The 17,081-nt window shown below is 41.2% G+C and overlaps 1 protein-coding gene across 1 annotated transcript in view; it reads left to right on the top strand.

Annotated features, from left to right (window-relative positions):
• Positions 1–17,081, top strand: part of GNAQ (G protein subunit alpha q) — a 290,925-nt gene that overhangs the window by 91,146 nt on the left and 182,698 nt on the right. The window contains exon 2 of the mRNA XM_032634848.1: positions 13,138–13,322. Within this exon, the coding sequence (XP_032490739.1) occupies positions 13,138–13,322 (185 nt within the window). The remainder of the gene's footprint in view (positions 1–13,137; positions 13,323–17,081) is intronic.

Genomic DNA, 17,081 nt, shown 5'->3' on the forward strand with positions numbered 1-17,081 from the left:
TCTATTCTGAGCAAGTATTTACTGGTTTGATGAGGCCTTCAGAGTGCTTTCCAGAGTGTGATGTCTGGTCATTTTCCAACCAGTGCATTTTTAAAGTATGCAGTTTATGATTATGTGTAACCTAAAAATCTGGACCACTTACTATTCATGTTTTTTATTTTCTGAAAAAATCAGTGTTAAAAGTCTGTGGGTGGATATTTATTCTGAAGGGTTCCTACTTCTTAAAATGTTATGATGATGATTTGGTATTTTTATGGTATCTTCATGCATCCCAAATAATATTCTCTAAAGAGCTGTACGTGTAGCAATATCAGCACCTTGTAAATATAAACAAATAGATAAGTGTGTGTAACTTAGACCTTAAAAAGTTTCATATTCTTTTACACGAGGAGCTTTATCTCTTAGGAAGTGAAATTATAGCCCCAGTGTTGCAGTCTTCTCTGACTCATCCATTAGCATAAAGACCTCAGTCATGGCTTTTGTTGAAGGCCCAGAGAATATAGGACACAAGCTGAATCTTGTATTTCATGTGTGTCCTCCACGTAAGTGCAGCAGACGTTGTAAGTGTACAAAACTGGTTCTCTTTGGAGTGAATAAGCATTTCAAACTGAACATGCTTCTCTCTGCCCAAATCTTTTCCTTTTCAGGCTTCTCTAACTAAGAATCTAGGGCGTCCATCCATCTAGTTACTCAGGCCAAAAATCTAGGAGTTATCTCTTTTTTATCTCTACCCCTCACCACTCATTTTTCATCCAACTCCAGACTGGATCCTGAATTTGTTCCACTTTTCTCCATCATGTCTGCTGCCATCCTGGTCCAAACTACCATTATCTTTTGCTTGGATTACTGAAATACCCTACTTGCTTGTTCTTACAATCCATTCTTTACTTAGCTTAAGTCAAACCATATCACTTCCCTGGTTAAAATTCTCCAAAGCCATCAGTGCACTTAGAATAAAATCCAAGCTTGTTTCCTAAGATACAGCACCCTGTGTGACGTAGCCTCTGCCTTTGTAGCTGAGCTCCCATGTTCTCTCCTTCCTCTTTCCCAGTAACTGCTACACCTTGGCCACATTGCCCTCTTGTACCTGCAACATACCAGCCAAGCTTGTTCCCACTTTGACCTCTGAGTCAGCTGATTTACTGCTTGGAATGATGTTTCCATTTTTTGCTGTTCAAATCTGGGTGTGTGTGTGTGTGGGGCTAGAGCTTGAATATTCAGATATCAGCATTAAAGGGCTGTCTCTGGCCTCCCAAATTAGTCACTCCTAAGTCACTCTGTATTTCGTTTTTCTTTAATTCTTCAATGCATAGCACCTGTCTCCATCGGATTTTTTTTTTATTTATTTAATTTTGGTTGCATTGGGTTCCAAATTGCTGCGCGCAGACTCTCCCTAGTCTCAGTGAGCGGGAGCCACTCTTTGTTGCGGTGTGCGGGCGTCTCACCACGGCGGCCCCCACGCACTGCGGAGCATGGGCTCTAGGCGCACCAGCTTCAGTAGGTGTGGCACACGGGCTCAGTAGTTGTGGCTCGCGGGCTCTAGAGTGCAGGCTTAGTAGTTGTGGCACACGGGCCTAGTTGCTCCACGGCACGTGGTGTCTTCCCGGACCAGGGCTCGAACCCGTGTCCCCTGCATTGGCAGGCGGATTCTTAACCAGTGCGCCACCAGGGAAGCCCTGGATTTTTTTTTATTCATCTATCTTCTATATGTCATCTGCCACTCACACTATGTGTTCCCCTTGTGAAAACAAGGACGGTGTGTCTTATGTTCTGATACCTGCAAGAATGTATGCATTCACCCAACAGAATGCAGCATGTACCCAATAAAATGGTGAATAAAGAATTCAAGCTAAAAATATCCAAACACTATGGCTTTAAATATTGAGATACTGGAGATGATTATTTCAGTTAATTTGGGGAGTGGAGAATTAAAATCAGGGCCTAGACTAGAATAAGGTGAGTAAGATACTGGCCTTGGATACAGAATTTAAAGCAGCTTCTCAGATGCCAGTGTGGACAGAGCAGCTCTGTGCTTTATTATAAATAAAGTAGCCTTATTTAAAATTGTGGTATTTTGTTCATCATGGATTTGGGAGGCATTAATTTTCACTTTGAAAAATACTGAATTAAACTATTCTCTTGATTAGTTTTTGCCTTTCCCCCAGCCCTGTATCAGACTATTCTCTTGATTAGTTAGTTTTTGCCTTTCCCCCAGCCCTGTATCAGACTATTCTGTCATTTTTCTTCTTGGTTTTACACTGAAAAGGCAGTATTTATTGAGTACTTACTATGTATCAGACACTGTGCTTTACTTGGATTAACTCACTGAAAACTCGGAGCAGAGCAGTAGGATAGTGGTATTTACAGGTAAGGAAACAGGCTTTGGGAGGCCAGGTACCTTCCCCAAGGTCACAGAGCTGTAAAGAGGAACCAGGATAGGCAGCATATGCAGAATATAGCAGAAGGGTAGAAACGGATTTCTGAAGTGGGAGAGATTAGGATCTAGCTACGTGGAGATAGGGTCAGATCCCACAGGTTAAGGGTCCAGTCCTACAAAACTGTTCTTCACTTCAGATGCCAATCTCAAGTCCAGGTTGTTACCTGTGCTTCTGACCAAAGGGTTATAAATTAGATGTTTCCATGACATCTGGGTTGGATTAATTTGCTTGAGCAGCTCACAGAACTCAGGAAAACATTTTACTTACTAGAGACTGTGGGTTCCTTATAAAAGAATATAACTCAGGAACAGCCAGATGGAAGAAATGCATAGGGCAAGGTAAGTGGGAAGGGGCACAGAGCTTCGATGTCCTCTCCAGAGTGTGTCACTCTCTCCAAATTTCCACGTGTTCACCAACCCGGAAGCTGTCTGAACCCTGTCCTTTTGGGTTTTTATGGAGGCTTCATTATATAGGTATGAGCCATTAAACCATTGGCCACTGGTGACTGAACTCAATCTCCAATTCCTCCTCCCTTCCTCAGAGGTCAGGGGTGAGAGTGAAAGTTCCACTTCTCTATTCCTGGTTGGTTGCCCTGGTAACCAGTCCCCATCCTTAGGCACTTTCCCAAAGTCACCTCATTAACATAACAAAAACACCTCTGATGCTCCCTTTGCTTATGAAATTCCAAGGGTTTTAGGAGCTCTGTGCCAAAAACTGGGATGAAGACCAAATAATATTATTTCTTTTTTAAAAATATCTTTATTGGAGTATAATTGCTTTACAAAATTGTGTTGGTTTCTGCCATACAACAGAGTGAATCAGCTATATGCATACATATATCCCCATATCCCCTCCCTCTTGCTTCTCCCTCCCACCCTCCCTATCCCACCCCTCTAGGTGGTCACAGAGCACTGAGCTGATCTCCCTGTGCTATGCAGCTGCTTCCCACTAGCCATCCATTTTACGTTTGGTAGTGTATATATGTCCGTGCCACTCTCTCACTTCGTCCCAGCTTCCCCTTCCCACTCTGTGTCCTCAAGTCCATTCTCTATGTCTGTGTCTTTATTTCTGCCCTGCCACTAGGTTCATCAGTACCGTTTTTTTAGATTCCATATATGTGCGTTAGCATACGGTATTTACTTTTCTCTTTCTGACTTACTTCACTCGGTGTGACAGACTCTAGGTCCGTCCACCTCTTTACAGATAACTCAGTTTTGTTCCTTTCTATGGCTGAGTAATATTCCATTGTGTATATGTGCCACATCTTCTTTATCCATTCATCTGTCGATGGACATTTAGGTTGCTTCCATGTCTTGGCTGTTGTAAATAGTGCTGCAGTGAACATTTCAGTACATGTGTCTTTCTGAATTATGGTTTTCTCAGGGTATATGCCCAGTAATGGGATTGCTGGGTCATATGGTAGTTCTGTTTTTAGTTTTTTAAGGAACCTCCATACTGTTCTCCATAGTGGCTGTATCAGTTTACATTCCCACCAACACTGCGAGAGGGTTCCCTTTTCTCCACACCCTCTCCAGCATTTATTGTTTGTAGATTTTTTGATGATGGCCATTCTGACTGGTGTGAGGTGATACCTCATTGTGGTTTTGATTTACACTTCTCTAATGATCAGTGATGTTGGGCATCTTTTCATGTGTTTGTTGGCAATCTGTGTATGTCTTCTTGGAGAAATATCTATTTGGGTCTTCCGCCCATTTTTGGATTAGGTTTGTTTTTTTGTTATTGAGCTGCATGAGCTGCTTGTATATTTTGGAGATTAATCCTTTGTCAGTTGCTTCGTTTGCAAATATTTTCTTCTGTTTGGAGGGTTATCTTTTCGTCTTGTTTATGGTTTCCTTTGCTATGCAAAAGCTTTAAAGAATATTATTTCTTATTACAAAGCACTATATCACAGTAATGTTGCTTTAAAAAAAAAAGTGGGGAAAGAAGTATCTGATGGATGTGTCAACTGGTACTACTATAGGATGGCCAGAGCCTTTACAACTCTTTCACCTAGTTGCGTTTCTGTGATGTTTTCCTTATCACAACATTATTTATAAAAGTGAAAAATTAGAAGTACTCAAAACGTGTTGTGACAGGGGAATTGTTAAATTATCACACACTCTTATGATAACATTTGCTTAGAAAAGGAATCTGGAAAGCAATATACCAAAATGTTCAGATTTTAGCAATTTTGAAAACTCCTCTTCCGTTTTTCTGAATTTTCTATAATAAATATTTATAACTTTTTAAGTTGGAAAAATGTTTTCTAAAAAGAAAGTTTACAAGGACATAAGATCAAGAGCCCTGGACAGACAGGAGGCCTTGGTAGATTACAGTCCATCTTCTTCCTAATTAGTGTTCAACCAGCAGAATCCTCGAACAGGTCACTTTCCTTCCCTCCTTTGTAAAATAAGTGAGTTCAGGGCTTCTTAAGCTTTTTCTCTGAAACACATCCCAAGCCAGAAGAGAGTGAACAGGCACTCCTGGAGGAGGAGAGGTCTGGGGGTGCAGGGGAGGTTGGACAGGTTGGCTCAGAGTAACCTTTTTGAAGAAGTTTGGCCTGAAAATTCATGTAAACTTCCTGTTCTTCTCCAAACTATACTGATGTCAGTTTGAAATGTTTTAAATTGAGATATAATTCACATACCATAAAATCCATCATTTTAAAAGTGTACATTTTAATGGCTTTTGGTACATTCGGAAGGTGGTGCAGTCAATTGATGCTAGTTTTTCATACATGGATGTTTACAATGAACACATGATGGTAAAATGGACATTCTAAGAAAATGCTCTTGTGTGTTTGAGTAACCTTGGAAGCACCTTACCCAGGAGGGTTTTACTACTTCGAGAAGCCCAGGACTAGATAATCTCCCTCTCCCAAGCATTTTCAGTAGATTGCATTTTCAATGCATTTTGCCTGTCTTTCCTTTTAAAAACAACTTAACTGGATGAGAGTTATTATTCATAGTCCTGGTTACTACTAACCTACTCATCTATTCAGTTTCCACTCACAGTTGGTGATATTAAATTCATTTAATTTCCGTGCTGCATTTAAACAACTGTCTAGAACCTTCTTCAGCCTTGCTGGGGGTAAAGAGTCAAGTATTCCCAACCGTTGCCCTTAAAGCACAGTCTTTAAAGGAGTGGAGGGACTTCCCTCATGGTGCAGTGGTTAAGAATCCACCTGCCAATGCAGGGGACACGGGTTTGAGCCCTGGTCCTGGAAGATCCCACATGCTGCGGAGCAACTAAGCCTGTGTGCCACAACTGCTGAGCCTGCTCGCTAGAGCCGGCGAGCCACAACTGCTGAGCCCACGTGCCACAACTACTGAAGCCCACGCGCCTAGGGCCTGTGCTCCGCATCAAGAGAAGCCACCGCAATGAGAAGCCCACGCACCGCACGGAAGAGTAGCCCCTGCTCACCACAACTAGAGAAAGCCAGCGTGCAGCAGCAAAGACCCAATGCAGCCCAAAATAAATTTTAAAAAAAAGAAAATTTAAAGAAGAGGAAGTAATGGTGACTTTGGTATTAGAGCTGTTCAGTTTCACAAGCAGGCTTCCAATTTAAGTGGAGGAAAATGGGCAGGAGGCAGAATACGTGTGTTTTTAAGTATATAACCCAGAATGTGGACAACACATGGATTGCATTTTGACACAGTGTTATTAAATCACTTTTATCTCAGTGCTATTAAGTCTTTGCAGGTGTGGGTTGGTTGATGATGTGCTTGTGGGTAGAAAATTCCTCCTTGAAATTTCTGGTTCTGTTCTATCAAAGTTTATGTGGAAGTAGCCCAGGTTCAGCTTTGGTGGTGCTGAGATTCCGTATTTTAGACTCTTGGCCTAAACCAATGGACCTTAAGTACACACACTTGGATTACAATTGAGCTCCTTGAGACTAGGGTTTGTTCTTAGCTGCTCTTTATCTGGGTGCTGGCCAATCAAGAGGGCACGGGCATTTCGCCTGAGCTTTCACATTAATTAAAGGCTTCAGATGTAGACTTCTGATGGTTTGACAATATCTCCAAATACAGTCATGAAAGGCACTAGAAGGAGAAAACGAATATATTCATTGTACAGCTTTAAATACCACAGTTTTTAGAACTCTATTTTGGCATTTCTTCTTTTTCCTGGGTGGGAGCCTAGAAAAAGTGGCAGTGGTGTGTGTGGGTCTCCCTGAGCCTGTAAGAGGCCCCGAGAAGGTCTATTTTCTGACTTTCTCTCAGGATAAAGGGAATGAACCCTTGAAGTTCCTGATAGTGAAGTGTTCAGTGATTGTTTTCCAGGGGCCGTGTGTGAAAATGGGTCACACCACGTTCTTCAGACAGTCATAGTCGTAACTGACATTTTTAGGGCACTGAGCAATTCTTGTGTATATGTGGATTGTGCTTCACAGCACTTTCGGTTGAAGTGTAGCCCAGGAAGCCAGCTTCAGTGGGAAAGAAGGAACCATTGAGTCCATGATTGCTTTCAACAATAAGTGACAATTCATTACCATTAAGAAGGTAATGTAGGGCTTCCCTGGTGGCGCAGTGGTTGAGAGTCCGCCTGCCGATGCAGGGGACGCGGGCTCGTGCCCCGGTCCGGGAGGATCCCACATGCCGCGGAGCGGCTGGGCCCGTGAGCCATGGCCGCTGAGCATGCGCGTCCGGACCCTGTGCTCCGCAGCGGGAGAGGCCACAACAGTGAGAGGCCCGCATACCGAATAAAAAAAAAAAAAAAAAAAAAGAAGGTAATGTATTATTAGATTTAAAACTGTCAGGTAGGGTGTGGGATAAGAAAGACTGTCCTATAAACAACAAGGTCCTACTGTATAGCACAGGGAACTATATTCAATGTCCGGTGATAAGCCATAATGGAAAAGAATATGAAAAAGAATGTGTGTGTGTGTATATATATATATATATATGTATATATATATATATATATACATATATATATGTATCACTTTGCTGTACAGTAGAAATTAACACATTGTAAATCAACTAAACTTCAGTAAAATAAATTTAAAAAAACAACAACGTGCTGAGCAGGAAGCCAAAAAAAAAAGAAAAATTGTCCTGCTTTTAGAGATTAATTGGAGGGAACTAATTACAGACTGCATCTTGAGAATGGGCCGAGTAATCAGTGTAAAGGTATAGATGGTTAGTATGAGTAGGATACATAGAATAAACACGGATTTGTGGTAGAAGCTGTACATGGAAATCCTCTTGTATTGAAAACATCTTGGCAAAGCCTAAAGCATCAGATTGTGTGTGTGTGAGAGAAAGCGTGTATGTTGAATGTGCCACATATTCTAACAGCTTACAAAGTGTTGCCCTCCACAGTGGGATATTATATAAATTCATATTTGTTGTTCGGCCTGATGGAAGGACATGTGAAGTGAACTGGGATTGATTGCTCTGTGGCTTTTCCTGATCCAGTGGGTAGGGAAGAAAGTAGCCCTCAAAATCAATTATGCATGCTAGGTGAAGTGGCCTTTTTAAATAGCATGATTTTTTTAAAAAAAATAAATTTATTTATTTATTTTTGGCTGCATTGGGTCTTCGTTGCTGCACGCAGGCTTTCTCTAGTTGCGGCGAGCGGGGGCTACTCTTCGTTGCGGTGCGCGGGCTTCTCACTGTGGTGGCTTCTCTTGCTGTGGAGTACAGGCTCTAGGTGCACAGACTTCAGTAGTTGTGGCACACAGGCTCAGTAGTTGTGGCTTACGGGCTCTAGAGCGCAGGCTCAGTAGTTGTGGCGCATGGGCTTAGTTGCTGCACGGCATGTGGGATCTTCTCAGACTAGGGATCGAACTTGTGTCCCCTGCATTGGCAGGTGGATTCTCAACCACTGCGCCACCAGGGAAGTCCCAAATAGCATGATTCTTAAACAGTCTCATTTCTGGGTGTTTTGATGGGCTGGGGTGAGGAAAGGCATAGTACTTAAACAAAGGTACAAATAACTTTTCTGGAGAAAATTTTCAGCCACATTTATAGAGACCAATGAAGGAGAAAAGCAGGACTTTTCTGGACTCACATCCTTGTGTGTGTGATGCTTGTTATTAAATAATATGATTGGAGATATATTCAAATTAGCAAAGATGGAGCCTCCCACCCCCTAGATTTAATGTAAGGGCTCCTTCCTAGATTTGATTTTATCAATGGCTTTGATAAGATAGTAGATTTGTATTTCTTTAGGTAAGTTAAGAGTTACTTATGCTCTCTGCTGTGAAAAGAGATTAGCCAGCACTGGATTCACAAAGCAACCTACTAGTAGAAGTCTGCTTTCTTTCATTCAGAGATAAAGAATTGTGAAGTCTCTCATTGTGCTTTCCATGTGGCCTTAGGAAGCATCATTTTTATAATTTGGAACAGCTGGGGGTTTGTTTTATTGTTACAGGTTTTTTTTTTCAATTCTAATCCTGAGTAGAGCTTTTTTTTTTTTTTTTTTTTTTTTATGCGTTACGCGGGCCTCTCACTGTTGTGGCCTCTCCCGTTGCGGAGGACAGGCTCCGGACGCGCAGGCTCAGCGGCCATGGCTCACGGGCCCAGCCGCTCCGCGGCACGTGGGATCCTCCCAGACCGGGGCACGAACCCGTGTCCCCTGCATCGGCAGGCGGACTCTCAACCACTGCGCCACCAGGGAAGCCCCTGAGTAGAGCTTTTAAATGTCCATTTCTGGGACTTCCCTGGTGGCTCAGTGGTTAAGAATCCACCTGCCCACACAGGGTACACGGGTTCGAGCCCTGGCCCAGGAAGATCCCACGTGCTGCGGAGCAACTAAGCCCATGCGCCACAAATACTGAGCCTGTGCTCTAGAGCCTGTGAGCCACAACTGCTGAGCCTGTGTGTCACAACTACTGAAGCCCGCGTACCTAGAGCCCGTGCTCCACAACAAGAGAAGCCACTGCAATGAGAAGCCCGCGCACCGCAACGAAGACCCAACACAGCCAAAGTATAGGGGGAAAAAAACCCATTAACATGCATAAATTAAATGAAATAAAATGTCCATTTCAAACCCTGAGAATATTGTATAAGTTTATGAAAGGAGGAGAAGAACATGAAATTTGGCTTACACATTTGTGAAGAATTGTTAATTTGTCTCCATGATAGAACTCTTTTCACGGAACGAAGAAGCTGAGTTCTTTGCTTGGTTGATGTTTTAGTCCATAGTACAGAATAATACTTTGACTACTTTTATCATTGTACCTATAACATTTGCATTACACAGATTTTCTCTTAAGTGAAGCTTGCCTTCACTTTGAATTTGCTGCATTTATACAGTAGAATCAAAGTGTGAGTATTAAATTTGTGAATAAAATTTACCTGGGAGGGATGGCCAGTCTTGGAAGATGGTACCAAGAATCAAAATGGGTCCCTATTAATTGAAGTAGTATTCAGAAATTCAGAATTAGGTTTAGATGGATGAAAGTTGAGTGTAGTCAAAGCCAGGTGGAGACATTTTTAGAGTGCGGGCAGTGGAAGTTAATTATCCTGGATTTGGGCAGCCATGACTGTGGAAGTATTGCCAAACCAAAATTGGGCAGCTGAAGGCTGGGCTCGAGCTCTGGTGTTGCCAGTTACCAGCCGTGTCATCTTAGCTCAGATGCCTCACCTTTCCAAGGCCTTTTCTTTTCCACGAAATGAGGAAAAAAAAATCCGTCTCATAGAGTTTTGAAAGGATAAAATGACAGTGTATTTAAAAGTGGCAAAGTATAAAGGGTTGAACACAAATTTCTTTTGGTTCCTTTATAAGAGAGAGGATATTCAGGTGGTGGAGATGACTGACTGTTTCCCCTGTCAGGATTGGAGATTAGTCTTAAAGTGTGTGTTGCGGGGAGACAAGTAGGCTCACGTGTACATACTCTGGGGGACAAGTATTAGATTTATTAGTACTTTTGGGGGAGGGTCAGGAGCGAGCCCTGGATTCTGGTTTTGGGCTCTGTCATCATGATTGGCTTCCAGAAGAGTGTTATAAGAGTGAATTAGTGACTAGAACAAAAGCAGCAAGATTCATAGAGAAAGGGCAGAAGAAGAAGAGAGGGTACTTCCATTCCCTTGCCTTCCTGTTCCTTCATTTATTAAGCTGCCCATGCTTTCCTTTGGCTGTTTGTACCTGTCAGGGTCTCAGCAGGAAACAGATGGCCTACTCCAGCTAGGTGACTGAGAAGAGTCTTGTTCAGGGACTGTTTAAAAGGTGCTGACCAGGTGTAGGTAACCAGTGAGGGCTAATGAGTGCAGTAACCAGGGGCCAGCGAGGTGAGGGAGCAGGTACAGTCACCCAGAGGGGGCCACCCAGCAGGAGCTGTAGCCTTTTGAAGGGGACACAGCATATCTGTGGTTCCCTTGCAGGGAGCAAACTGGGGAAATAGATACACCTTCATCATTCTCTTGCTCTCTGGTCTCTTCCTGGTGTCTCCTATGGACTAAACCCAGGAAGACCAAGCACAAGAGAGCTGTTGATGTGAAATCCTTCCCAGTCAGCCTCCCGGGGCACCAAGCAAGATGGTAAAATGGAGAGAGAGGATCCCTGGGTGTATCTGAGGCAACAGGAACATGTCTTACTTTGGAGTTGATTTTTAGATTCTTTTTTGTTTCCTCTTAATCTCTCCCCATTTCATTCATTCTTGGGTCCCGTATTCCACCTATAATCGGAGTCTTCATTAGGGTGATGTCTAGGGGCTTAATTAGTGTAGATCCCAAGAGGGGCTAAGCGTTGACTGCTTTTGCCCAACACGACTTAAGTGACACACAAGCCAGTGTGGTTTAGATTTCTCCTTTTACTTTCTTGATTTTATTTTGAGAGGGTAAGTATATAAAAGCCTCTCAGCTAGGAGAGGCCTCTTGCTCGATTCTCTTTCCTTTTCTTTTCATACCATTAACCTCACATATTAAGATTTCTTCTTGTTTTTGGTGTGGAAAAAACTGGCAGAGATTCTGATTTGATGATTATGTCTCCAGTTGGGCCCTCAGAGCAAGCTGTTGGTTCTGGGATAAGGATAATAAACAGAGAAGCGATTTAGGTCTTTTGCTTCCATACTTTGAATTGCTCAGAAAGTAAGTATACTGGTTTCTTTCTATAAATCGTTGACTGGTAATGAGAAACAATTTTGTAGCTTTTAAAATACTTTCTGGGTTTTTTTTTCCCAGTATTCATGGATGGAATTATAAGAAGTTCATTTTTAACTCCTTGGAATTAATCTTGTTAAAATGGGTTGATAGCATTCACATTGCAGTGTTAACTTCATAGTTCAGGGCATTCCGGATCACTTTATTAAAAGTCATGTGAAAATGATAAAGGAAGTGTTCATTTTATATTTCAAGAAATTGCAGATCCCTTTATTAAAAGTCATATGAAAAGGATAAAGGAATCGGTGACCACTGGACAGTGGGGCTAGAAATCATCTTTCACTGTAACTATGTGAGGCTTCTGTGTTTACCAAGACATCTGTAGTCATTTAAGGGTGCTTCTATGAAAACCGTAATACTTATTTGAATTTTTCATGATTGTTTATAAAGATAATGAAATCCAACCACCAGAAAAACCAAACAAAATTAGGACAGATGTTGTATTCCTAGTTTTTAGTTCTCCTTTTACACCTTTTTGTTGTTGTTGTTTTAATGCCTTGTTGATAGGAAATGGCAATGAGGACGCTGTAGTCATCCTGTGTATTATTATTATATTCTTCCGTGTTTAATATCCAAAAAACTTTTAATTTTTTCCCCACATTGTTAGGAGAAGACAAAGACATTTATTGTTTTGGAAATTTCAAGGAAATTTGAAAGTGAGTGGGAGATATTCAGAATTGAAGTTACATACTCCCAAAACCACTTATATTTTAAAAAATGAAGTTTTTAGATTCACAGTTTCAGATTCACTGTAGAAGAAATATGTTGTCATTCAGTGAAATGATCTCATGTTTCCATTTTTCCTCCTCCCCACAGGCATTTGTAGCTTTGTTATGGATTATCTTCAGGCTTATGGTAACTGAAAAGGAATATTGAAGAAGGGAAAAATGAGAACACAAAAGAAAAAAATCCAGTGACAGTAAATTTCTGTGTCATAGTTAAGAGTAGGCAGAAGGAAGGAGAGTCACTGTGTCTTCTCTGGATTCAGTGGTTCCTTGGCATAACTCAGGTGACCAAAGCCCCTGGAAATAAATACAGTTGATACTTGATGTCCTGAAAAATGCTAATTCTTATCTGGGTACTGTGTTCTCCACATACGCCGTTTTAAAATAAGAGAAAATGTCTAGAAATTTTCAGGCATTTTTGTCTTACCACTCTCTGACCAGCATTTATGTGAGTGCATTGTCATTTTCAGATCCAAATCCTGGCTAAGCATCCCAGCCTCCTGGAATCATTTCAGACATTCTCCAGGGAAGAGAGCTTTATCAAGTGTTCATTCTGTTCAAACGATGCTATTTTTATTGTGTTTCATATAAGATACGTGGTTACAAATCACTATCAAAATTCCATGCTGAGCGGCTTCCAAAGAGGTGACAGTTTTTTGTTCTTTTAAAGCTCATCTGTCTCTGAAATGGACTGTCACTCCTCTAATTTTGCTGAGTGCTCACCATAGGTGGCATTTCCCCCTCCGGTGGTGCCCCTCTCAGCAGGCCCTTGGAGATGTCACGTCCAAGGCCTGTTCCTAGTTTAGTTGTCTGGGAGACTGTGAGAAGGTCTCATGGTCTGATGAGCTGCTGTTGTTTCTCTTTCAGGGACAGGAGAGAGTGGCAAGAGTACGTTTATCAAGCAGATGAGAATCATCCACGGGTCGGGCTACTCTGATGAAGACAAAAGGGGCTTCACCAAGCTGGTGTATCAGAACATCTTCACGGCCATGCAGGCTATGATCAGAGCCATGGACACGCTCAAGATCCCCTACAAGTACGAGCACAATAAGGTAGGCGTAGCTCCTCCTGGGAAGAGCTGGGATGTGTGGTAGCTTTTTTTAATGGACGTTTTCCATCTCATCCTAAATGGGGCTTTCAGTGGCTCAACAAGTTGTTTATAACTGTTTTTTTTCCTTAAGTCTTTAAAGTTATAGCTATAAAAAATTGGAGTTGTAGTCTTAGTGATATCACCGAAGGACGTTTGGATATTCAACAATAGATACATGGATGTTTAAAATGTAGGGGCACACATTACCTTAAGAAGACAGTTTGTCAGTTCAAGACAAATTGACCCAAGTGAGGGGATTCAGATGAGAAGCAGTGGCCTTGCTTCAACCTCCCACTCTTTGTACTCCCTTGAAAAAAAGAACAAAAACAGCTTAAGACCATTCTGTCCAGTTTAATTTTGGATTTCGTGACTTCCTTTCAGTAGTACCACAGGCTTAATTTTATTTGAAAATAGGCCCATCTGTCACTTCCAGTAACCTGTCAAACACGTTTCTCTGGAGTTGTATTAGAGTAATGGAAACTTCTAAAATCACTTGAGAAAGGGTTAGGGGGAAAAAAAAATTAATTTTTAGCTTTTTAGAAAACAAGCAAACTTTCCCAATATTCAGCATTTTTTCTTACTTGAAATAGAAAAATCATTTGTTTTTATTCAGGTGAAAACAATTGCTGTAATTAATCACCCTCCAAATATTATAGCTACATAATGCCCAACAAGGTTGGTGCATCTGAGGGTGTCTCCAGGTTTGAGTTTATGCTGGGAGTTTATAAGGGAAGCGGAATCTATTTGGAATTTGTAGAAATGTCTTCCTGTTAATCAATCAGTATGTCTACTGATGGATGTAGTCTTTGTTCCTTACAACTTGTAGATGCTGATCTTATAATAAGTTGGTAAAACCTCACCTTTTGTTTACAAAACATTACCTTTGCACCTACATTTATTTTAGGACCTTCAGTCAGAACTTGCATTCTCTCAGTACTCTTGATAATCTACTCTTGAGGATATTTCCATATGCCAGTATCAATGAGTACTAGGAAGAAGTTGGCATGCCCAGTGTGACTCATTAACTGAGATGTAACTCACAAACATGAATCGTAGGTAAAATAAAGCAGTTCTCTGTACCTCCGCTTCTGTTACCATTTAGAAGCTTCTAAATATTCAGATCATTTTCAAATCGGACATTTCTTTTGGGGGTGGTTCTTTGAAGTCAACTGGCTGCTCCTTATCTAGTTGATACCTTCACAGTTAGTTTTCTAATGGCAACGAGAGTCTCTCCACAAATAACCCTCCCTGCTTTTACTCTCAAGAGTGAAAAGATCTGGGTAGGTTCATGGGAATATGGTACCTGAGTCAGATGAGGCCGCCTGGATATGGAAGCAGTCTGAATTTAAAAGGATCAGGGTCCCCCCCTCCCCCAGCCCACCCCCCAAGAAATCTCGGTGTAACGAGTTTCTGAAATAGGTGGCATGCTTGTTTTGTTGGAATTGTGAGACTGTTTTGTAGAAGGAATTTTTTTAAATGCCAGTGACTTTTCCAGTCTACAGTTGGTTGATAACATGATGATCTGATGAATTCTGTCTGAGTTACCACGTGTGTGGTGTAATTGATGTCTGTTTGTATATTTTACATATATACATACATATTGCCAGTTTACACATTAAAGTATAATGCCATCTCCTTAATTATACCAAAAATTCATCTCTTTCTTGGTGCTCCAGAAGAATCCTTCAGGATCTCGCCTTGGTGTTAAATTTTCATATGAAGATCATTCATTGTACAGACACACAGATGTAGAAGATGTTGTGGAATTTATGCCCTATTCATAGAACACATTGAAGAACGCTTAGTGTGTGTTATTTGAGCTCTTTGCATCAATTCTAGTTAAGCAGGCTTTACTGTGTTGGATACCGTTCAGTTAAAAATCAACATCATAAAGCATTATAATAATACAGATTTGTCTCAGATCATAATTATGCTGTGAAATCTTCCCACATCTCTTGGTTACTTAACATACTGCCTGATATAGTGACTGACATCTGAATTCCTCAGTACGTTTAATTCCCTTTAGTTCATAATATAAATTACGTTCACATTTGCTCCATTTTCTCTACAACGTGTATGAATTTGAAGACATCACCCCTTGCTTCCTCCATTAACTTCCTGAGCTCCGCTCCCTCCTTGCCTTTGTTAAAGCTTATTAAGGAAATAATGTCGTCTGTCTCCTTCCTGTTCCACCCAACTGCCGATTCCTCCTCATTCTTCTCTGCTCCTCCTGTGGTACTAAGTGATCCCACCCTCTTGCAGAACCCATACTGGAGTATTGATAGTTGCCTAGCTTGTTTTAGTTATGATGATTTGGGTATTGATCTTATTTTCCTGACTAGTTTCTAGGCTCTTTGAAAGTAAATCTTGTGTCAGTTGCATCTTGGCATTATTCATTGTCCCTGGCGTTGTATCTTGTACACAGTAGGCGTTCAAAAGGTACTTGCTTTATGAATAGGTAAATAATTTGTAAGCTTAAACAGCTGAAAGCCTCCCCTCCTGTCCCTCACCATTGTTGAAATGATTATTCAAATCAATAGATAGCTGTTGATACATAAGGGAATAAATGCAATGGGCTGTCAGGGAGGCAGAGAAGGTTACCCAGGGCTAGGCAGAAATTTGCAGTCCAGAAAGAGGCAAGGGCAGAGCTGAGGGAGGGGCACTTTGGGGAGGAGGAATGGCTAGAGTAGATGTTCAGAAGAAGGTATGTGCATGCAGTGTATAAATTGGCCAGTTTTACTAGAACAGAATTCCTATAGAGGAGAACTGAAGAAATAAGAACCAAAGGGGAAAAAAAAAAAAAGGCTTAGAATGTGCTTCTGAAAGCTTTTGAATCCAGGCTAAGAAGTTTGAATTTTTTATTTTCTTATATTTATGATACCTACTTAATAATAATAATATTTTATGTCTTGGTTAGAACTTCCTACAGAAGTTTCTGGTTACAGTATGCTCTAATATTTTATAAATAGTTTAAAGGACTTGGTGTGCATTTTATTAGCAATTACTTGGAGGCAGTGTGTTGTGATTTGTATTATTTTGTGACCCTAAAGATATAACATAAATAACCATTTGGTTTATTAAAAAGCTTCTTTGCACCTGCTGCCACATTGGCCATAATCTATGGTAGTAGCATTAATAAAAACAAACATTTTCCAGTATTGTGCAGCCTAACTTTTGTTCTTGCTGCTAAATTCATATATTTTGTAAAGCAGAATGTAGCTTACAGACGATATGGCCCGTTCTTAACTGAGGAATTGTTCACAGTTTTGTTTGCTGTGAAATTGGTCTAGCTAGGGGACTGCCATGCTGAAATATTGGAATTTCTTTTGCTCTTGTGTAAGTGTTACTACATTGAATTGAGAGTCTCACCGGTTAGCTGGGGGCTGGCACAGTGGTCAAGGGGAGTCCAGGCCACAACCTCTGCCCCAGGTAGTGGTGTTGCATTGCATGTCTCTTCAGGGCCCTTACTCAGTGTTCCAGGAATCTTCATTTCCAGGGGAGCTTGTAATAAATTGCAAACTTTTACCAAAAAAACAGATTAATTCCTCCCTGGGTGTGTATCCACTATCCTGTTCTTGGACTTTCTTTCCCAAACAAGTAATATTTATAGGTGAGCTGCTTGGACTCAGCCCAAGTGAGAGAATGTGTTTGAGGACTTCTTCTGAACACTGTGAGCTCGGGTTTATTTATTTCTAACTATTACTTTGCCTTTTTCCTAAAC

This window comes from Phocoena sinus, chromosome 6 (assembly GCF_008692025.1).
Source record: "Phocoena sinus isolate mPhoSin1 chromosome 6, mPhoSin1.pri, whole genome shotgun sequence".
NCBI classification, from domain to species: domain Eukaryota; kingdom Metazoa; phylum Chordata; class Mammalia; order Artiodactyla; family Phocoenidae; genus Phocoena; species Phocoena sinus.